The sequence below is a fragment of the Mirounga angustirostris genome, unplaced genomic scaffold, assembly GCF_029215605.1.
Source record: "Mirounga angustirostris isolate CCGP_5_RB_7025 unplaced genomic scaffold, mMirAng1.0.hap1 SCAF_4, whole genome shotgun sequence".
Lineage (NCBI taxonomy): Eukaryota > Metazoa > Chordata > Mammalia > Carnivora > Phocidae > Mirounga > Mirounga angustirostris.
Window position 1 is genome coordinate 137,588,173 of NW_026991712.1, and position 17,973 is coordinate 137,606,145.

The 17,973-nt window shown below is 40.3% G+C and overlaps 1 protein-coding gene across 4 annotated transcripts in view; it reads left to right on the forward strand.

Moving 5' to 3' along the window:
* Positions 1-17,973, forward strand: part of JAK1 (Janus kinase 1) — a 124,624-nt gene that overhangs the window by 59,002 nt on the left and 47,649 nt on the right. For all 4 annotated transcript variants that reach the window (XM_045897492.3, XM_064589020.1, XM_045897491.3 and 1 more), the window contains one exon: positions 16,251-16,333. In XM_045897492.3, coding sequence (XP_045753448.1) covers positions 16,328-16,333 — 6 coding nt within the window. In that variant the 5' untranslated portion in view covers positions 16,251-16,327. The remainder of the gene's footprint in view (positions 1-16,250; positions 16,334-17,973) is intronic.

Here is a 17,973-nt window from a genome sequence, read left to right on the forward strand (position 1 = left end):
CTTGCCCTCCAGGAACTTGTAGTCAAGTTGGTGACTTTCTAAGAGCGTGGGATGTGAGAGGAGAGAGAGAGAACCTAAGTTAGATTTTGAATGTGATGGTCTGTAGGATGTAGATATATGGGACATGATTTCTGACCCTGAGTCAGATGTGTGGACTAGAACATAAGTAGATTGTGTTACCATAACTTTCATGACAAAAGGTGTGGTCCTTTTATCCATGACAAGGGCTTTATGATAGTAGCAGCAGTAGGAGATAGGGGCTAGTATTATTCCCATTTTATTTTTGAATTCTTGCAAACTTTTATTGTCATTTTCCACATTTTTTTCTTTAAATACATTTCTAACATGTGGCTTATACTTCCGGTCTCAGTCAGGTCGACAGAGATTATTCATTCATTCATTCATCTGTTTATTCCTTTATTTATTTAGGTGTAATTGGCATATAACATTGTATTTGTTTTAGGCGTACAGCATAATGATTTGAGATCTGTGTGTGTGTGTAGTGAAATGATCACCACAATAAGTTAACATCCATCACCACACAGTTACAAACTTTTTCTTAAAATGAGAACTTAAAATGAGATTTATTCTCTTAGCAACTTTAAATACAATATTGTTAACTGTAGTCACCATGCTGTATATTACACCCACAGTACTTATTTATCTTGTAACTGGAAATCTGTACCTTTTGACCACCTTCACTCATTTCGCCTTCCCCCCTGCCTCCAACAACCACCAAAACCGCCAGTCTGTTCTTTGTATCTTTGAGTACAGTTTTTGTTGTTGGTGGTGTTCTTAGATTCCATGTATAAGTGAGATCATACAGTATCTTTCTCTGTCTGACATTTTTCACTTAACCGTAATTCCCTCTGGGTACATTCATGTTGTCACAAAGGCAGAATTTCCTTCTTTCTTACGGCTGAATAATATTCCACTATATGTGTGTTTGTATATATATGTATATATCACATTTTCTTTATCCATTCATTAGTCAACAGACACTTATATCTTGGCTTTTGTAAATAATGCTATGAACATGTGGGGTGAAGATACCTTTTTGAGTTAGTGTTTTTGTTTCCTTCTGATAAAAACCCAGAAGCAGAATTGCTGGATCATATGGTAGTTTTATTTTTAATTTTTTGAGGAACCTCCAGACTGTCTTCCATAGTGGCTGTGCCACTTTACATTCCCACCAACAGTGGACAAGGGTTGCCTTTAGTCCACATCCTCGTTAACACATATTTCTCGTCCTTTTGATAATAGCTCTCCTAGCAGATGAGATAAGGTGATATTCCACCGTGGTTTTGATTAGCATTTCTCGGTTTAGTGATATTTAGTACTTTTTCATGTACCTTTTGGCCGTGTGTATGTCTTCTTTGGAAAAATGTCTACTCAGATCCTCTGTCCACTTTATAATTGGATTGGTTGGTATTTTGTTTTTTGCTTTTGTCTTTTGGGGTTTTTTTTGTTTTGTTTTTGTTGTGTTTTGTTTGCTATTGAGTTGTATGAGTTTTGTTTATATTTTGGATATTAATCTCTTATCAGATACATGATTTGCAGATACTTCCTTCCATTCAGTAGGTTGCCTTTTCATTTTGTTGATGGTTTCCACTGCTATGCAGAAGCCTTTTAGTTTGATGCAGTCCCCCTTGTTTGGTTTTGCTTTTGTTGCTTTTGCTTTTGGTGTCAAATCCAAAAAACTCCTCTCCAAGACTAATGTCGTGGAGCTTACTGCCTATGTTTTCTTCTAGGAGTTTTATAGTTTCAGGTCTTATGTTCAAGTCTTTAATCCATTTTGAGTTGTTTTTTATGTGTGGTGTAAGTGTGGTCCAGTGAGGACTTTCATTCCTTTACATGTGGCAGGGCAATGTAATTGTAAGTTAACAGAATATTTTAAAACTTTGTCTATAGTTTTGGCTCACAATTTGTCATCTTCTGTAACAGAAATCAACGTTTGGTCCATACCTACTGTACCTTAAGTTTTTCCACTTGTTGGTCCAATTGAAATGATTTGATGTACCATATTTGACTTTATCATTTCTATCCTAGGCAACTCCCAGCACACTGAGAAATCTCAGAGTATATTTTTCCTTATGAGACAGAAGAATTAGCTGTGGGCTCCTTCATGGGTACCATGGTGAGAGGAAGATAAAAAATACAAAGTTGAATTGTTTTTCACAATTCAGTTAGGCATATAACTACACATTTAATGTTATAAAAGTTTAAAATGCAGACTGATATATTGTGTTCACAGACTAGGTGAGTACTTCTGGAGGGAAGTGGGGATGGTCAGGGAAGGCATCCTAGAAAAGGAAATGTTTAAGGATTCCTTCCACAAGTAATTATTGACTGTCTGCTATACACTAGGTACTGTTGTTTGGTGGTACACATAGCCTGATAACAGCTACAGTCCCTGCTCTCAGGGAGCTCACAGACAGTGGAGAAGACACAATTCTCTAGAGAGTTACAGAACAGGATTGTAAATGCTGCTGTAAGGGTAAGCATAGGATGCTGTGGTGATGCCTTGACCTGGAAGATGGGTCCAGTCAGGGAAGCCTGCCTGCGTAACTCAGCACAGCTGGAGTCCAGGTACAAATGGTGGTAAGCCACAGAAGGTTAGATCACAAGGGGCCTTGAAGGCTGTCTTTCCTAAGACAGTAGGAAAAAGGAAGCATAAGGTTTTTAGATTTGCAGTTTAGAAGTATGACTGGCTACATTGTGGAGACAGAAATAGAGGAAATGAGAAGGACGGTGGGAACTTTTCAGGAGACTGTTGGCCTAATTTGAGGAAGAAATCATAGAATGATGGAGAGAAGTGGAGGAAGACAAAGCAGTTAACAATGAGTGGGGCTTACCAGTTGGACGTGTAAGCAGCCTGTGAGTCCCAGGACCTCTGTCCGCCACACTGTTATCCCATCCATCTCAGTCTGACCTCAGCCTACGCCTCAGTCTTGTCTCCTGCCTCTGCATGAACGTGGATGCGTCTTCTGCCAACTGCCCCCAGTGGAGGCTTGCTGATTTTCTGCCTGCTGCCTGGGATCACACCTTTATCTTCACCTGGAATGGAGCTCACTTCTCTTTACCTGTCCAGCTCTCTGACTTATGAGACCTGTGGAATCATTCCGTGCTAGCGTGATCTCTTTCTCCTCTGAAGTCATAGTATTTAGTATCTCTGTCACTCATTAGCAAATAATTACATTTTGCCTTATCACATCTCTTAATTGCTTTTGGTCATTAGTAACCTCTGAACTGTTTTAAAACTACAGCAGGCAGAGTACATATTGATATGATGGCCTAAATAGTGGACTAGGAATCGGCTCTCCTGAATCCTAGTCCCAACCCCCAACTCCCTGTGTAACCTGAGGGAATTACTTCCACCCCCCACCCCTGATTTGAGTAGTAACACATAGTTGTCATAGAATACTTGGAAAATCTTAAAAAGCATGCAAAATGGACTAATCCTCAATCCACAAGTACCTGAAATAATCACTGTTAACACAGGTAATTTTTTCCCCATGCTCTTATCTGCTTTTATTTATTTATTTATTTTCATTATTATGTTCTTATTGTGTCCTTCCCATCCTCCATCTTTTTTCTCTCTCTAGGATTATATGCATGTTTCTATGCAACATAGCTGGGACTATCCTCTACATGCTATGTGTAACCTGCTTTTTCCATTAATACATTGTGGGGTTGCTGAATCAAAACAGGATTTTTAAATACAAATTGACATGTGGGGCCAAATTGTCCTCAAGGAAGGTTGCACCAAAAACTGAATAGTGGTTATCTCTGGGAAATAGAGGAACTTTTGCTTTTCAGTGATATCTGTCTGTACCGTTGAATGCATATTTTTATTAACATGAGTCCAAGTAACTTTTATAGTTTGAACATGACAGTAATTTATACCTCTACTTAATCCAGGCTTGAATTTGCATTTAAAAACAACTTTACTGAAGGCAGTCCTTTACTGATCAGATGGATAAAAAATGGCATCCTGTTATTTTAATTTGACTATTGGTAAAATTTGACCTTTTCACCATGATCATTTGTCATTTTTTCTTTAGACCTTTCACGAGTCACTTAGTATCTGTGGGCCTTAGTTTGCTTATGAGTAAAATAAGAGGAATGATATTTAAAATTATTGTGAGGATTAATGGAGATCATGTATGGAAGATGCTTTGTAAGCTGTAAAAAGTATATAATTGTATTTATTGATTATTGATTTTTGTATTGATTTTGATTAGTTAATGGTTATGAACAGTTAGGCCAACTTTGCTTTTTATGCATTCATTGGGAGAAAGGCTAAAAAGGCAAGGTTCCTTCATTAATATTTATTTTCGTGCCATGTAGGATTCATGAGATTTGGCATCTCAGGACCAGGTTTGTGCTGCATTTCTACTACTTATTAGCTATGTGTACAGGTGTAATAATGCACTGGACAAACACATTTCTTTTGGCCAAGGCCAGAAATGTTCAGGGAACACCTGGCTGGACACACATCATATGTGGGCTGATAAAACATTCATGCAAGCTCATGAAGACTATCTGTTTAAATGGATGATAGTATGAGGAACATGGTTTATGCAAATTCCACTAACAGATTCCCCCCGCCCCATTCCACCCCTCATCGTTTTGTGAAATGAAAATTGATCAAAATCATGATTCTGAGGCCTAGGAAGGTCTGATATGGTCTTCTGAATTATCAAAGGCAGATTAATTTCCATTTGACATGGTTTTTGTGAATTCTGTATTTAGCTCTCTGGAAACATGGGTACCTTGTTTGTCATTATCCAAAACACTGAATTCTGGATAATAGGGAAACAGGGCTGCATAAACAACTCCACTGAGTAATAGATGACCTCCCGGCCTCCTATTTCTGACACTGTGTTCCCTTTTATCCAAGGACAAGATGTTACAAAAATAATTCAGAGTGACTCCCAAGGGTAGTGCTATGAACTCCTCCCTTGGACTGTACCCGTGGAGGAGGGTGAATCACCACAGCAGAATGTTGATTCCTCCAGTGCTGTTAGTAAATGTCCCAGCCAGGCACTTCAGCCGTGAGGACACAAGCAATGGGAAAGTTTTTTCTGACTCATTCACAATGTAATTTGCAGAAGAAAACCTCTAACTTCTTTTTTTTTTTTAAAGTTGCGTGTGCGTGTCCGTAGTAAGATGAGGTAGAACATGGATCTCCCAAATGAATATTCAAACTAGCTCTAACCAGTAACAATGTTTGGGGATATTTTGTCTGCTAATTTTTATTGTCCTGGATGTTCACACTAAGGGAAGAGGGGTGGGGAGTCTCAGTGTCCAGTCCTATACGTCTATGAAGGACTGGTTGATTTATTTCAAGTAATTTAAAATGAGGATATTACTTTCCCACAATGAATTTCAGGTGTCCCCGTGCCCTTTTTCATCACTTCTTGTGTCTGAGACACGCCCTCCCCCCCCCCCCCCCAACACAGAACACACATTTGCATACCAGGGGACTTTCTTGCTTCAGAGGAATTCATCTGAGTCTGCGGATTTGAGTTCTTCTTGGGCATCCTCTCCTCAGAGGAAAGTCCAGACTCTTTAGTTGGCATTTGTGGTCCACTGTAAATCAGCCTCAGCTTTCTTCCTTTCCTCAGTTCTTTCTGTTCTACACGGACTTTCTGTTTAGTCTCCCGAGAAGGACTCCCCCCTTTCCTTTGCTGTTTCTTCATGTTTCCATTATTTGGAATGTTCCCCTCAGTCCGCCTCTATTCTTTTTTTAAATTTATTTTTAAAGCAGAACTTTATTTATTTAATTAACATATAATGTATTATTTGTTTCAGGGGTACAAGTCTGTGATTCATCAGTCTTACATGATTCACAGCGCTCACCATAGTACATACCCTCCCCAAAGTCCATCACCTAGCCACCCTATCCCTCCAGCCCCCTCCACTCCAGCAACCCTCAGTTTGTTTCCTGAGATTAAGAGTCTCTTACTGTTTGTCTCCTTCTCTGGTTTTGTCTTGTTTCATTTTTCCCTCCCTTCCCCATGATCCTCTGCCTTGTTTCTCAAATTCCTCATATCAGTGAGGTCATATGATACTTGTCTTTCTCTCATTGACTTGTTTCACTTAGCATAATACCCTCTAGTTCCATCCACGTTGTTGCAAATGGCAAGATTTTGGGGTTTTTTTGATGGCTGCATAAGATTCCATTGTATATATATACCACATCTTTATCCATTTATCTGTTGATGGACATCTTGGCTCTTTCCATAGTTTGGCTATTGTAGACATTGCTGCTATAAACATTGGGGTGCACGTGCCCCTTCGGATCCCTACATTTGTATCTTTGGGATTAAATACCCAGTAGTGCAATTGTTGGGTCATAGGGTAGCTCTATTTTCAACTTTTTGAGGAACCTCCATACTGTTCTCCAGAGTGGCTGCACCAGCTTGCACTCCCCCCAACAGCGTAGGAGGGTTCCCCTTTCTCTGCATCCTCGCCAACATCTGTTGTTTCCTGACTTGTTAATTTTAGCCATTCTGACTGGTGTGAGGTGGTATCTCATTGAGGTTTTGATTTGGATTTCCCTGATGCCAAGTGCTGTTGAGCACTTTTTCATGTGTCTGTTGGCCGTTTGGATGTCTGCTTTGCAGAAATGTCTGTTCATGTCTTCTGTCCATTTCTTGATTGGATTATTTGTTCTCTGGGTATTGAGTTTGATAAGTTCTTTATAGATTTTGGATACTAGCCCTTTATCTGATATGTCAAATATCTTTTCCCATTCCTTCGGTTTTCTTTGGTTTTGTTGACTGTTTCCTTTGCTGTGCAAAAGCTTTTTATCTTGATGAAGTCCTGATAGTTCAGTTTTGCTTTTGCTTCCCTTGCCTTGGACATGTATCTAGGAAGAAGTTGCTGCCGCTGAGGTGGAAGAGGTTGCTGCCTGTGTTCTCCTCAAGGATTTTGATGGGTTCCTGTCTCACGTTGAGGTCTTTTCATCCATTTTGAGTCTATTTTTTGTGTGGTGTAAGGTCCTGTTCTCATCCTATTTGTATCTTCCCCATCCTGAAAGGCCCAGTTCAAATCCCGCCTTCTCCATAATCATCATACTATTACATGCCTACTGTGGGCCGGTTGTTCACAAGACCTATATGTATTATTTCTCACAGACTTCATTGTTTTTTTTAAAAAAGATTTTTATTTATTTGAGCGAGCGCGAGAGAGAGATCACAGAGGCAGAGGGAGAGGGAGAAGCAGACTCGCTGCTGAGCAGAGAGCCTGATGTGGGGCTTGATCCCAGGACCCTGAGATCATGACCTGAATTGAAGGAAGACGCTTAACCAGCTGAGTCACCCAGGCACCCCTCTCATAGAGTTTAAAACAGTCCTGAAAAATAATTACTGTTATCCTTATTTCCAAATGAGAAAACAATCACAGAAAATTAAAAAGTAACTTGAACCCAGCTACTAAGTGGCAGAGCCACTGTTCTGGTTCGAGTCTTCTTGACCTAAATGTTTGACTCCGCATGCTAGTTTTCCACGAAGCCTTCTGGATTGGACTAACTACACCAGCCCCCTTCACACCTTCTCTGAACGTGCTCTTTTGCCTTGGTTGGGTATGTCTTGTGTTTGGTAGTTAATCATGTTATTACCTTGTCACATTCTTCTTTGATGATAAATCTTTTTTTAAAGTAAATATTGTTGGTAATCTTGTAGAGTCCTTTAAACCAGTGTTCTTCAAATTGGTTTGTTATTCATTAGTGGACTGTGAAATCTGTTTTGAGGGTCTTGTTTAGCATTTTAAAAATGTATTAAATAGAAGAAAAGTGAATAGAAAATAGAATGCATTGTGTTTAGTAAAGGTATCTTTTGGTGAAACTAATTTTTTGTCACACACACATATATACACAAATATGCTATAAAATATATTTTTTACTGTGGATCATAGTCAAAAAGGTTTGGAAAGATGTTGTAAAGCATGGCTGTTGGCATATGTTCCTAGGATATCAGATAGTGATGTATAACCCTTACTAGATTCTCAGCTGAACTGGGACAGACCAGGCAGGTGAATGAGGGGTGGCTCAGTGCTCTGGAGTGTTGACCTAGTGATCAAGTCTGCTGCCTTGATGAGGACAAAGTGTATTTATTACTCGTTGTACACATATGTTCCACTGAAGAGCTCTGCCTGCAGTTTAACATTGGAGACTTGGTTGGCAGACTAAAAACTGATTATAGTTTCTAGGTTGAGGAGAGGTATAGGGGACCTTTTTTTTTTTTTTTTAAATTAGATTTCTAATTTTTCTCCCCTAACTTCACCTATCTTTTGAGGTAATAGCTCAAGTTCTTTGAGAGTATAGACTGGACTGGATGTTTGCAATTTGGGGGATTGTCTAGCTCTGAACTCCCTTCATTTCTAGAGTGATCATGTGTTGTTGCTGTAGAAGTTGAAGGAAATTGCAGACACATGACTGGATGAACTTGGTGCAGCCTCTTGGATCCCTGTGTCACAGGACTTTGAATCTGGAGGGATTGGTGCAAACATGTGGGGGTGGGATGGGGCTTGAGATCATTCATGGAAGCAGCAGAGCCAGGAGTCCAGTTGTGGTAATGGCTAGTGATCAGTGGTAGCCCTGCTAGAATGGTGTCCTGGTAAGACTGTTCCTGTGTTCTTATATCTTTCTCTTAATTCATTTTTATCCTAAGGTAAGTGGAACTGGTTTCTCTTGTTTGTACCCAAGAACCCTGAGTGGTTAAAGAATTATAGGAAAAATGTTAGATGGGTTTTTGCCCTAAAAGAGCTTAGTACATAACAGAGAGAGGGGGTATGTTAATAATGCAATAGACACACAAATAAGTTAGTGAAAGTTAGCAAGGGGTGGGGGGATTCAGTGTTGTTTCCTGTGTGTTCTGTTAAATTATGGTTACCCTTATACTTTGTCAGATGCATCGTCAGCAGGAGGTTGTTGAAGCATGTCATCTTGGAAATACAAATTGATGAAAAATTAGCTGTGTTAGGGTGTGGCATAATATGGTTTCAAACCTCCTATTCTTTAAGGAACCTTGGAGGTCATCTAGTATTTTTTTTCATTACACAGTATTTCAGCTCAGAAAGCTTTAGAGGCTTGCTTAAAACCAGGCAGGTCCTGGCAGAACTGGGCTGGAACCAGGGCTCCTTCTATGGGCAGTTTCTCCTGTTGCCCACAGGAGGAAGCTGGCACACAGACCTTGTCCTCAGTCAGACCCTCCCTCACCTTTCCACACTGTCTCCCTCTTTCCTACATGGTCCCTCCTTCTTACACATCCATCCCTGTGATTTTCTTTGCACCTGGCCCTTTTCCACTGCACCCTTCTTTTTTGTCTTTTAAAATTTCTGTCTTCCTCAAAGCTGGGAACAGATTCCACTCTCCCTGATCACTTCACAGCCCTCTCTTCTTTTTTTTTTTTTAATATATTTTTTTATTTATTTGACAGAGAGAGAGATAGCGAGAGCAGGAACACAAGCAGGGGGAATGGGAGAGGGAGAAGTAGGCTTCCCACAGAGCAAGGACCCCGATGTGGGGCTCGATCCCAGGACCCTGGGATCGTGACCTGAGCCGAAGGCAGACGCTTAATGACTGAGTCACCCAGGCGCCCCCACAGCCCTCTCTTCCTGACTCCTGCTGTTCCTACTGCCCGTCTCTCCGCACCCCTTCACATTGCGTCTGGGGGTCCCCCATGTACCTGTTGACCTTCTCAGCTGTTAGTAGATGGTATGGTTTTGGTGGGCTCAGATTTTAACTGTGGTGCTTCTTTAGAGTCTACCAAAGCCCCGTGCCTTGACCAAGGAAATGTGGCCAAGTGAGAAAGGGCAGCGAATGTGGAGGCCGAGAAATGGGTTTGAGCCCCGTCTTGCCCCTCGCTGGCTATTTGACCGTGGGAATGTCTGAACCTGAATCTTCTCATCTGCGAAAGGGGCTGTGAGACTCAAATGTGGTTACAGATGTGAAAGCCCTTTTTAAGCTATAAAGTACCGTACAAATGCAAGGTTTTATTGAGATGGTACAAGTGCTTAATGTGTATTTTAGGGATGAATGATTGAAAAGCACATAAGGTGAAGACAAGCCATTCTCCCTACCGTGTTTAGAGTGTCTCCTGCCACCATATTCTTGACCCCTAAATTCTGTGTTTTCTAATAACATTATAGATGTATTAGTGGTAAAAGAAGAAAAGAAAAGTAGCAGAGCATCTTCATACAATGTGGCTTTTAGGAAAATACTTATTGACTTTAATTAGGCAGAGTACTATATTTGCTTTGATCAGAAATTGTCTCTCAGGGTAAGCAGGCTCATTGGGAGCAGTGCAGAGAGCCCTGACCCATCGAGTTGGCATTGATTGTTTGATCATCCCTAGAAGTTTATTGTAAATGAAGCAGCACTTACGGTTCTTGGGTATTCCTGGAATTGCTGCTATAGTTAGAAGTGAGTTATTCTGTGTGGCAGGAATGGCATATAGAAAAGCCATAATTCTGACTTGCTGACAGGAAAAAATAGCAGATTTTGTATTTATATTATGTCGTCCTTTTGGCTGGAATCCATCAGCTCTGCACAGTATCTTGTGATGCTTTCACCAGAGCACTTTGCTGAGTTTCAGCAAGGCAGGGGGTACTGGGAGCAACTGATACAAGTCACTTCCAAAGTTCCTGTGGGTGCAGAGTCCCTAGTGATGAGAGTGGAAGGGAAGCAGAGATGCTTTCCCTGGCTTGGTGTGTGTCTTAGGCCTCAAGGAGGTTCCATGTGTGCGTGGGTTGGGCCTGGGTGCTTCAGTGATTTTTTTTTTTTTTTTTTTTATGACAGTTCTTTCAGTCTCTGGAGGGAAAGCCTTGGAATAAGTTCAGTTTCCTAGGTGGATGTTAGGCTGTGAGAAATACTAAAAAGTCAGAGAAGACAGTGATGTGGGTGATGGGGGCATTTTAAAGCTGGTTTTACCTGCTGTGGAAGGGGCGGGGTCCTTGGAATCAGGAGTCCTGTGTTTGACTTCCGGCACTCCCACTGACTGGCCTCAAACCTCCCTGCTTTTTTATGAGAATTAAGTGCAAAGTGCCCAGCTCCTCACATGAGATGTTGCAGATGCTCTGTATAGACTGGAGTTCCCTCTCCTTGACTGGAACTATGTTCCATCAAGATGTAATCAGTTTAACAGAAGTTATGGCCAGAATATGAATGCTTACTGCCTGCTAAACTCTGCATCAGGCACTTTATGTGCATTAACTCACTTAACCCTTAACAGCTTTGTGAGGTAAATGCCAATTTTACCCGCCCCCCCCCCCCACCTTTATAACTGAGAGCATTGAGGTTTAAGGATGTTAAGTACCATGCCTAAGATTACAATAGCTAGTAGGTGGGGAAGGCAAGATTCACACCCAGGTCAGGATGACTCCAGCTCACTCTCCTCACTGCTCTGCTGGATTTATGAAATGGAACTTGATTTATGGCCAGGCTTTTGTTCCGAATCTCTATGTATTCTTTTGTTCTTTAAACAAGTTCACAGCCCACTTAAGGCCTTTGTCATAAAGCCTATAATATATTGCTTTAGCACTTAATGCCTTTCTGAGCACTTTCACATCAACAACCCCATTTGAAAAAGGCATTGTAGGAGCTTGATGAAGACTTTTTGAAAGATCTTCCTGATTCTTTAGGCAGGATGTTTCCTCTCAGATTAAGGGATGAGGAAACTGAGGCTCAGATTAAAATGATTTGCTCAGGGTCACACTTGCTAGTTTTGTATCGAGTCAGTAATGTTGCTTACTTTGTTACCTTCATCTTTCCTTTAACAACTACAGTTGATCCTTAAACAACACAAGTTTGAATTGCATGGGTCCACTTATACACTTTTTTTTTTTTTAATACAGTACAGTGCTGTAAATGTATTTTCTTTCCCTTATGATTTTCTTGATAACATTTTCTTTAGTTGACTTTATTATAGGAATACAGTATGTAATGTATATAACATACAAATATGTGTTTATTGACTATTTGTGTCAACAGTAGGCTATTAGTAGTTAAATTGGGGGGAATCAAAAGTTATATGCTCATTTTTGACGGCGCGGGTGCTAGTGCCCCCAACCTTCGCATTGTTCAAGATTCAACTATATTTAACTACTTATTGATGACGTAACACGTGCTGGTGATCAGCACTAAACAAAAGAGACAAAAGTCCCTGCCCTTGTGGAACTTGGAATTGTTACATTAGGTTTCCTCGCCCATCTTAGGACTTGCCTGCTGCAATAGTTTTTTAAGGTCTAAGAAATTTAGTCTTAAAATTTTTTAAGCAGCTGATTTCAGGAAATATTCTAAATTACATATTTTTCTTTTCAATTTTTCTGGGTTCTTTAACTTATCAACATTTTGTATTTTCTACTTCAGAAATGAGAAGCTTTGATTCCTTTAAGGTGTACAGAAAGTAACTCACTGTGTGTGTGTGATGGTTTCTTTAGTAAAAAGAACCAGATAGCCCAAGTGTTGTAGTCTGACTCTTGTCATTGATTTTTTTTTTTAAAGATTTTGTTACTATTTAGTTATTTGACAGAGAGAGACACACAGCGAGAGAGGGAACACAAGCAGGTGGAGTGGGAGAGGGAGAAGCAGGCTTCCCGCTGAGCAGGGCTCCATCCCAGGGTCCTGGAATCATGACCTGAGCTGAAGGCAGATGCTTAACGACTGAGCCACCCAGGCGCCCCCTTGTCATTGATTTTAACCATCATCCAGTCTGTTCTTACCATGTAAATCCGACAGACAGTGGCCTTCGGCCAAAAGCCGTCCTATTCTGATCATACTTACGAATATTAACATGGTCTCTTCACTATTCAAAGTTTAATTGTCTATTCTTCCCTTATATAGATACCTGTATTTCAGAAGATGTCCTTGACAATGTAAGAGGGCTTCCGCATCTTTAGACAATAGATTTCTAGGAGTTTAACATCTTGGAAAATAGTTGTGATATTCCTCTGTTGCAGCTAGGCTCTGTTCAGACCCACAGAGTTGTGTTTTGTTTCTGTTACTTCTCCCTCATTCAGGAAGTATCACATATACTTGTCTCCTATATGAGACTTTGTAAACCAGTGAATTATGAGACTCTATAAAATTTCCCTGATTTGGGGCGCCTGGGTGGCTCAGTTGGTTAAGCGACTGCCTTCGGCTCAGGTCATGATCCTGGAGTCCCTGGATCGAGTCCCGCATCGGGCTCCCTGCTCCGCGGGGAGTCTGCTTCTCCCTCTGACCCTCCCCCCTCTCATGTGCTCTCTCTCTCAGTCTCTCTCTCTCAAATAAATAAATAAATAAAATCTTTAAAAAAAAAATTTCCCTGATTTTTTTTAATGAAAAGTAGCATCTACAAGATTGTGCCACGAAAGCCGTCCTGTTATCATAGAAAGGCAGTTTTTTTCAAAAACTTGAAATTTTGTAAGTAAGTTAGTGTGGAAGAATTCACTGCTATCATCAAAAAGCTTTTGATTACTCACTTTTATTCTTCCCATTTTCTGAGCTTCTTTGTATTCATTTACGTTGGGAATGGGTCCCAGTGAATCATATTATTTTTAAAGGTATTGTGCGATTCCTACTGGTCAATTTTTCGAGCATTAAAGATTTTCTTTTTGTATCTGTAACAAGAAACCTGAATTGATTTCTTGGAATTATCCAGAGTATTTGTAAACTGATCTTGCTCTTTTCCTACCTGTTCTTAAAATAAATAGAGAACATCTTGCTTGGTTTATATGGAAAGAAATGTTATTTGAATGAAACTTTTGCACAAAGTTTGTAACAGCAAAAACTCTTCTCATCCTGAATGAGGACAGATGTCGTTTCATATAAAGCGGATCAGCAATCCTAGATTTAAATACTTAGAACGGTATCTAGCATGTCTTTTAAGTGCTTTATGGGTGTTTTTACTTTTTTTTTTTGTTTTTACATTTTTAATCATTAGAGTGTCAGTTTTTTGAGAACAGATTTTGTTACTGAATTGGCATATAAAAACATCATTGTAAATGCATATTGTCTAGAAATTCTGTTACTGATCCTGTTTTTCCTAAGAGTTTAACCTCTAGGCTAGCACCACAAATCAATACCATTTTATTGTCCTGTCCAGTTACACTGGAGGTCAGTTTGAAGATTAGGTATGCTGTGATTTTAACATAGTGGGGCTTGAAGTAGAGAAGGATTAATGGAAAAACCAAGCTCTCCTTTACTACAGGTTTTCATAGAATCCTCGTTCTAGAAAGACCTTGGTAATTTTCGGCTGATCCTCAAATCTTAGATGAGGCTCAGTAACCCTGTGACTCCTGAGTTCAAGTAATAATATGTGGTCTGAGGGTGCATTTTAAAATCCTTTGTGAGTTCTAAAAGGATTTATGCTGTAGTCTTTGTTAAAGAGCTTGGGGCTGCTGGAACCTACAGCTCTCTTCCTGATCTGAAAAGCTTTGATTATGTGTCCCTTTCCTGATTTGGGGCAGGCTCCTTAATGCTCTAAAGCATTGAGTCCATCTGGTCAATATTAATTCCTGCTTGGCAGTAGCATATAATGGCATGCTTCTAGGAAAACTCAGATAGAGAGGCCCCCAGACATGTTGTTAGCAAATACTGCTGATGAACCGACTAGTGCTGTTCTTTGCCCAGGTATAAAGGAATATTGGAGAGATTCCCCCATTTATGAAGCTGGAGAGATGAGACTAGTCCCTTCCCTCTACAGGGCCTTTGCACATGCTAATCCTTTACTCAGACTGCTTTCTCCCCACCTTGGATATCCATTGCATCTCAGCTCAGTATTACTTCCCTCTTGAGTCCCACACTAGATGACATTCTTATTGGATCTCTCTCTTTTTCCTTCATTGCATTTTAAGCTCTTTATGATTACCTCTTTATGTGCTTCTTTGATTCCACTGTAGACTATAAGCTCCATGTAAGCAGGGGCCATATTGTTCATGTTCTTTATTGTGGCCTCCCAATATAGGTTAGTTTCTGGCAATGAAGAACTGCTTGAAAATAATGAATTTCCTGAATGTGACATTTGAAACTCTGTTTCTGAGCTGAAGCAAGGTGTTAATTAGCATGTACCTAGTTTCACATTACTCTTTTGATGCAGGGCAGGATATCTGTTCACATAATTAAAACAATTGATCATATTAAAATTTTAAAAGCTGGGAGTACAATGATTTGTTCTTTGAATCTTGTTAAAATTGTCCATGTCAAAATAGCCAAGTCGAAGTTGTCATATCAAAATTCATACTTGTATCCTCTTCCTGGCCTCCAGAAGATGACATTGTGACACAGTTGATTTTAGATTGATTTTATGTTTTCATTTGTGCCATCTCCTACTTGGACTGTAAGGTCCTGTGGGAATGCTGGCCTGCAGCCTCGGAGGTAATCCATCCTCATCTCCTTCTCCGCACTCCCTTTGTACTTCTGCCGTGTCCTGCTTGGGTCTGTGCACTTCCTAAAGTAGAATTCTGATAAAATGTATTGAATGACCAACAGAAAACAGACAGTAATCTGTATTAACTCGGAAACCACTTTCATACCACTAAGGGTGTTTGCTCCTTAGTTGCAAGAATTATTTGATTATGCTATTAAAAAAGAATTTGTGAGAGGCACCTGGAAAGTTGTTAAAACAATACAGAGCTCTGTATGTTTTGGGGCCAGGGTGGTGGTGGTGATTGGTGGTGGGTTATGAAGATGATGGGATCAGGTACTTTAATTCTCCAGAAACAAGCTGGTATTTTTATGTTGCTACCTAAGTTTTCAAGTAAGAATGGCTCAAAAAATATTTGGTGAACTAAAAGCATTTTTCATTAGATTAATTCCTAGGCCTTTCCCCTTTCACCGTATCATATGATATTTCACCATTAAAATGAGGCCAAGGACAGAACTGGTTGGGAGGAGGGTGATTCTAAAGGAAATGGAAATGGGAAGTAAAAGTGCATATCTTTGGGTGTCCTAAACTATTGTTCACAGCCTCAGGAGAGAGGTTGTTGACGGAAAAGGCACATGGTCCTCGCTTACACTAGACAGGGCGCTCTCTGCCAGGAAGCAGAAGTCCCTGGCTTCCTTTCTTGAAGCAGTGAAAATATCATCTTCTCAGATGCCTCTCTGTCCTCTCAGTGTCCTCATCAATTTTTTTTCCCTTCTTCCTCCCAAATGCTTTTTCCTGCCCACTTATGGTTTGGGCTGCTTCCTTAATAAAAGTGTCCTCTTATTTTCTGATGCAATTACCTCTGCAACTGATTTATTTATTTATCCTTGTCTTTAGCCCAGCTCTAAACGGACTTTGGAAAGTAGAGAAGAAAATCCAGTCTGCTTTTTGGAGGACATTGGACAGCCGAATAAATGCAGGTATGTACATTTGCATATATTTTTAAAAAGGCCAAAAGGAAAATATCTTTTAAAAAGAATAATGAAACTGATCTTGAACTTATCAGGCTACCTGCCCTTATATCCTTTACTTTTAAAATATCGGTATTTTTGTTCATTTCCAAAAGTTGAGTGGCTGTTTAAAAATCCCAAGAGTATGAAAGTATAGGAAGTCCAAAGTAAAAGGTAAAGTTCCCTTATAGTCCTTCCTAGATATTCAGCACTTTAAGAGTTTATTGTATGTTTTTCCATATTATGCATGTGCATGACCAAAAGGATCATAATATGGATATTATGCCTTTTTTCACTTTGCAGTATGTCCTATGTATCTTCCAGGGTGGGTTCATGTAGCTTTATGTCACCTTTTTTAACAGCTGCATAGTATTCTTGTCTTCATAGTTCTTGTTTTGTTTCGTCTCCTGTTGGACGTTGTCAGTTGTTTTTAAGTGGTGCCGCACCTTGTACATATATAATTATGTATACTTACCTGATTATTTTCTTAGGGTGAAAGGGTATAACACCATCTCTGAGTTCTTCCCGTGCCACGCCTGTATAGGATCTCAAGGACAAAGGTTTATCTTACATTATAAAGCAGACTGCAGCTGCTTTGTTTTCCGTTTCTATTTTTCATTGTGGGGTGGAGTTGGGGGCTCAGTGTTGGGTTTGAAAACTTTCTTGCTTGATAGTTGATCTGAACCCTCAAGGTAAGTTATGAGCCTAGTCTTTCAGCCTGTGTTCTGGAAGATTCTGGTTTTCAGGTTTATATTGGAGATGAAACAAGTAAAATTGAGTGCCTCTCAGTTTGTAGCATTGAGGCATACCTGGTTCGTGTCTCTCCTGTAAGTATCTTGTCCACCAGGGCAGCTGATAAACAAGCACATGAGTTTGGTGAAAAGACCTGTGGCTGTTGTCCACACTCTGTGACTTGTCTTGTTTGGAGGAGCTTCCTTGGGCCATTCTGCAAGCACCTATTAAATGTAAGGCTCTGTGCTAGGTACTGGGGATACAAAGATGAGTGACATGGTCCTTGCCCTTAAGGAACAGTGTATATGATTGAGAGAGACAGACATGTGCATAAGATGGTCATAATCCAGTGTGGTTAGTGCAGCGAAGGGCATCTAACTTAGGGGGATGGGGATGGAGGTTCATACGTGCTTCTTGGAGGAGGTAATGTCCAAGCTGACTTATTAAGAAAATTGCAGTTTGCCATGAAGAGGATGAGGTGGGAAGGTATTCCTGGTAGAGAAATCAGGGTGACCAAAAGTAGGAAGGTGTGGAAAAACAAGATGGGGAGGGAGCTGGGGTGACAAGAACAATGAATGGCAGCTTTGTGGTTTTCAGGCATGAAGTCAGAGGCTAGGAATGATGAAAGATGAGGCTGGGGGGTAGCTGGCAGGTCATAGAGGACCTCTATGAGGAGTTTGAGATTGCGCTTGTAGATTAATGGGGAGCCTTTGGAGGATCTGATATATGTTACTGAGACATTACTTTGAGGGCTAAGTGAAGGTTGGCTTGGCAGGCAACAGGAAAGTAGGAACCTGGGGTCAGGGAAATTAGTTTGTATTAGCGATTAGTATCGAGTGAGGGGAAGAAAAAATGCGTCGGGCTTTCCCTTATTCCCC